The sequence below is a fragment of the Sceloporus occidentalis genome, unplaced genomic scaffold (genome assembly GCF_023333645.1).
Source record: "Sceloporus occidentalis isolate IW3139 unplaced genomic scaffold, rSceOcc1.0.p SCAF_110, whole genome shotgun sequence".
Lineage (NCBI taxonomy): Eukaryota > Metazoa > Chordata > Lepidosauria > Squamata > Phrynosomatidae > Sceloporus > Sceloporus occidentalis.
Window position 1 is genome coordinate 892,501 of NW_028317090.1, and position 5,558 is coordinate 898,058.

The window sequence follows — 5,558 nt, forward strand, 5'->3', positions numbered from 1 at the left end:
CATCAATACTATATTACCTCTGTTTCTTTAAACTAGGTGACCAATGTGTTACTGAAGTAGTGTATATTTAGTATATTTTGTTTTTAACTGTATTGTTTCATTTATTTTATTCTTGTATAACTTTATCATTGTGACTTAATTCATTTATTACTTGTTGAACTAGACCATTTCAATCAGTTATGTAATAATTTTCGTCACCTAACGCTGAATGATATGTTCTAAAATCTGTATATATATATACACATATGTATTTTTCCTTGCAGAGATGCCAAAAATATGGTCAAAGACGTGAATGATGCCTTAGCTGATATAATATGTATGGAGCTTGGAGTGGACAAATTAGAAGCATTAAAAACGCTTGCTGTATTTAGAGATCGGAAACAATACTTGCAGGATGTCTGGAGATGATTTTTTACATAAAATCTACATCATCAAATGACTGATAAATTGCAAGAGCTTTTTTTTTTTTTTTTTTTGTGTGGAATGCAAATGGAAAAAAAATCTGCCTGTACCCTACAGTACATTTTACATTTTCCTTTTCCAGAAACATATTTTATTCCATTCTGAATCAGTCAAGATAATATTTTTCTGCAATTAGAAGTTCAATCTCATGTTAAAATAACCAAAAACTTCTATAGTGCATAGCTGCTAAGAATTTTACATACTATATTTTAACTTTTGAAACACAGAAATATCAGTGCGACTTTATAGAAATTTGATGAAATTATGTACTTCATTGAAGAGAATTGTTTATGTGAAAAAAAAAAATCTGGTATGTACGAACCATTTAGTTTTATTTATTTTTTGGGGGGGGTTTCTTTTCTTTAGCCTGCGAGAGCCGGTGGTCATCAATGTATCAGTGAAATCTGTCATTAAAATATAAAATAATTCCTGTCTATATGCTGTGGCATTCATTTGTAAGCAAAGGTTGCTATGGTGGTTCTCCCATAATAGGGTTCTTAATTTATAAGGAATCTATGTAGTGCTAACTTAACCCCTTGATGACAATTACCGGTCCGGGCACGTCACGGAAAAACATGTTGTTTACGACAATTGACGTGCCAGGACCGGCACGCCTTTAAACGGGTGCAGAAAGCAATCTACTTTCACTTTCTGCACCCAAACGGCGTTGCTGAATGCCTCGACCTCGAAGCATTCAGCAACGCCATGATCGGCACTAAGGGGCCATCTCTGGCCCCTCCCCGGGGCGTCAACATCCGCCATACATTGTATGGCGGCGGACGCCCGTTTTAAAAGCGTTTAGGAGGCGATCAACGATCAGGAGGCATCCAGCGACACCAAACACTTACCTCGGGATGGACTGTGACCGCTCCAGAGAGCGGTCACAGCCCCCACTGCCGGTGATCTTCACCATCAGCAAGATGGCGGCGGCCCGGGAAAAAAAACAATAAAGATGAAAAAGTTCGCTAGATGGTCGCCAGACTCTCTAGAGAACTCTGGCTCCACTTGCAGGTTGAATACAGGTACTGCATTCAACCATGCAAGTCAATGGAGCCCAGCTTTCTAATCACAGTGTGATTAGTAAAAATAAAAAAAAATTAAATTAATAATAATTAGAAAAAAAATAGTAAAAAAACTGTAAAATGTTAAAATTTCCCACTGATGTCACTATCAGGGGAACCTTCAAGTTGAAAAAAAATGTAAATTTATTTTCAAAAAAGGCAAAAAAAAAAAAATATATATAAAAAATATATTTTTGTGAGCAAGTCCTAAAATTAGCATATTAGCTTAAAACAATTCTGGAAAGAGTTAAAATACTGGTATATTAAATGCCCATGGGGTGTCTACTTTTAAAAAATGTATGATTTGATGGGGTAAATTGAATTGGCCGGGTTCAACAATGTCCCAATTAACACGGGGGGAAGGATGGCCACACATCTAATTTCCAATTAGAAAAATGCACACGTACCAAATGTGGCCTTTTAGTTCCCCCAAAAAATGACAAACCCATGCATGTGGGGTATCACTGTACTCAGGAGCTGAACACATATTGGGGTGTCGTGTGACAGCGGCATATACCAGGAGCTGTAAATTCATACATAACATAGGTGTGTGTGGGAAAAATATACACAAAAGAATACTACTGCAGACTTTGAAAAAATTCTGGTAAAATGTGTGCATGCAAAGAGTTAAAATAGCCTGGGGTGTCTAGTTTTCAAAAATATATGGTTTTGTTGGGCACACTGAAATGGCCCGGCTCAAAGATGTACCAAATAGGGCATGGGCAGTGGATCCCCAAATGCCAAAGTTCAACATTGAAAAATGCGCATGCCCCAAATGTGGCCCTTTTGCCCCCAAACAGCCAGGCAAAATCATTCATGTGAGGCATCGCTGTACTCAGGAGATGTTGCTAAACACTTATTGGGGTGTTTTATGATAGTGACTTATACCAGAACCTGTTTATTTATACCTGAAGTAAAATGTGTGTGAAAAAACAAATGCAAAAAAAATTACTACCATAAAGTTTGCTTAAGGCTGATGGTTGAATTAGTGCTTGGAAAGGGTTAAAATACTAGCATTTGGAATACCCCGGGCTGTCTAGTTTTCGAAAATATATGACTTGATGGGGTAAATTGCATTGGCCGGCTTCAAAGATACCCGAAATGGCACATGGGGGGAAGAATTACCAGATTTGGAAAAAATGGCTTTGAAATAGCAAAACACTACCTGTACATATTGCCCCATAATGTGTAGAAAAAAGCAAAAAAACATAAAAACATTGGGTATTTCTAAACGCAGGACAAATAGTAGAATCTATTTAGCAGGTTTTTTCATTACCTTTTATAGATGAGTAAAAGATTTTTCAACTAAAAGTTAGTTTTTTTTCTAAATGTTTCACCATATTTTATACTTTTTTTAATAGTAAATAATATGATACAATCAAAACAATGTCATCTAAAGAAAGCCCTTCTTGTCCTGAAAAAAATATCTAATGTGTGTGGGTTCAGTAAACGGGAAAGAAGAAAATTACAGCTAAACACTAGTAGCGCAGAAATGTTAAAACGGCCATTGTCACGAAGGGTACAAAAAGTAAAATCAGCCTTTGTCACGAAGGGGTTAAAATGGTTTGATTTCAATAAATCATTTTTGTTGTCATTTCATGGCCAACGTGTGTGTAAATATATGGATATATATGGTAATGAAAACGCAGCCTGTTATGTTAAGTCAGGTCAGTGTTCACTAGCACTTTACTGATTCCATACTTTAGTACCTAGTAAAGCAAGATATGAGAATAAAGGTTGTTATTGTTGCATATTTAGTGTAAGCAGCGGTTATTGTCGGTCATATACATCTATAAATCAAACAACGATTATTATTACCTTAGTAACAGGCGCACTTTAATAGTTGTGGAATACACATGTATATGTTCTTTGTTGATCCCATACACACGTCTGACTAGTATAGAAAGGTACATTGGAGTTATCTATCCTCCCAGCGATACAACTAGTGTTATGTGTAAACTCAACTTGTGTAATTAAGATACAACTTGGTTTCGTAGTTCAGGTATTCTGATATACAGTTTCTAGATAACGGAATCTAGACATTAGAAAGGCCTGAAGAGATTATTGATTTCACCTTTTATAAGATAAGTGATGGTATTAAGGAGAAGCTGCCCCAGTTCCCACATGACATGGGAGGTGTTTGTACTAATACATTTGTGATAGTAGTGCATCTTTTAACTTAACTGGTCGCATAGTATATCATTGTAGATTGTATAAAATGAATTAAAAACGAGATGGGCAACATGAACGTTATACAATTGCCACACCCTTGTATGCAGGTGAGCAAGGCTAAATGTGTGTTATGTTCATTTGTACATGTGTACAAATGTATATATGTATTCATAGCCCCTACATGAAAACATTAAGGCACACAACATGACACTTCCAAAGCTAAAACTAATATGCAGCTGGTTTTGTAATGCATGGTACCTCAGCCTGTGGTATGTATACACCTTTTGGTACACTTCAAAATATGACTATTTACAAATGTTAATTTTATCTGACAGAAAATGTTTATCAGGAGTATTTACTTGGCCTTTGTAAATACTTTGTGTGTGCTAATGTGGTCTGTGTTTTAGATTCTTAGTTTTATCAGGTACACTGCACAGACCCTATTAATGTTTACATTCTTTTAAAAAAAAAAAAAAAAAAAAAAAAAAAAAAAGCAATTGGTGGGTAAAAGTGGTGTTAAATCCCTTCCATCTTCTTCATGACATTCCATGCCGTTATGAAATAGGCAGGTCCGGATTAAGAACGTCATCGGTCTGATGCTGAGGATTTTGTGCCTTTTTATGGAAATAAATAAAATAGAATCTTAACTCCTCATCATCCATGTGTACTGGATAAAGATGACATCAGTCTGAGGCAGATAGTCTAAGATAGAATTGTATGTGATGGGATTAGGAGTACCTCCAGTACTCCCCCCCCCAAAAAAACATCATACACAAAACACCGGAAGCCACAATTTAGTGCGATTTATGCAGATTGAAATAGAGTTAATAACAGAAAACTTTTCCTCTCACTGATTTCTGGGCCTAGAAAGTGACTACAAATTCAGGAGGGTGTTTTATCTCTGGATAAGTAAAAATGTAATAGTTCAGTTTAATTCTACAGTAAGTAAAGTACCAGGAAACAGATGACCAAACATACACACCAATACAGGCTCTGTCACACCAACACACAAACCAGGACAGGCTGTGCCACATGGACACACACACCAGGACACGTTCTGCCACACAGGCAGACACCAGGACAGGCTCTGACACCCACATCCGGATGGGCTAAGATACAAAGATTAATTAAAAAAAGTATTTTCCACACTGCTTTGTTGTTGAACCCCCAGCCTGTCCCTCCCTTTAGTATTGATTTATGTAATGGCCCCAACTGCCCCCTTGTGCATTGATGCCACCAGCCCAGGTAAAATGCTGGCCTGTAGAATGTATATCTGACTGGTTCCCCTGTACATCCCCCATACTGTAGGGCAGCATTTTATCTGGGCTGGTCAGCAATATGTAAAAGTTATGTGTTTTGGAAAACATTGCTGATATGGTTATCCTAATGCCCCACACTCTTGTGTATTGCCCCCAGCTAACCGCACATTGTATATTTATCCTAGCCCCCCTTTAGTATTGATTTAGGTTGATTTAGCACCCCCTTGTGATTTAATGCACCCCCACACCCTTGCATAGTTCCCCCTTCCTTTAGTATCATGTCAGTCCTAGCTTGCAGATTGCATCCATAGGACCTGACCAACACCCAGATTGGAAGCATAGGACTTGCTGTCTTTGAACGGCCTGCATGTGGCATTCCCCACACACACACACACACACACACATTTAGGGCTGCAACAACTAATCGATAATGAAAATTGTTGACAACGATTTTCATTTTCGATTAGTTGAATCGATTTATAAACATAAAATTTTCAGAGCAAATGCTCTGAAAAACTCCTCTCCTTATATAATCCGACATCAAACAGAGATCGGATTATAACACTAGAATCCAGATCCCCCGCAACGCTGCAGGGGACCTGGA

The 5,558-nt window shown here is 37.4% G+C and overlaps 1 protein-coding gene across 1 annotated transcript in view; it reads left to right on the forward strand.

Moving 5' to 3' along the window:
• The window catches only part of LOC149283167 (methionine synthase reductase-like), a 22,313-nt gene extending 21,905 nt beyond the window's left edge, over positions 1-408 (forward strand). Inside the window, exon 15 of the mRNA XM_089497899.1 lies at positions 264-408. Within this exon, the coding sequence (XP_089354025.1) occupies positions 264-408 (145 nt within the window). The remainder of the gene's footprint in view (positions 1-263) is intronic.
• The last annotated feature ends 5,150 nt before the right edge of the window (positions 409-5,558 follow it).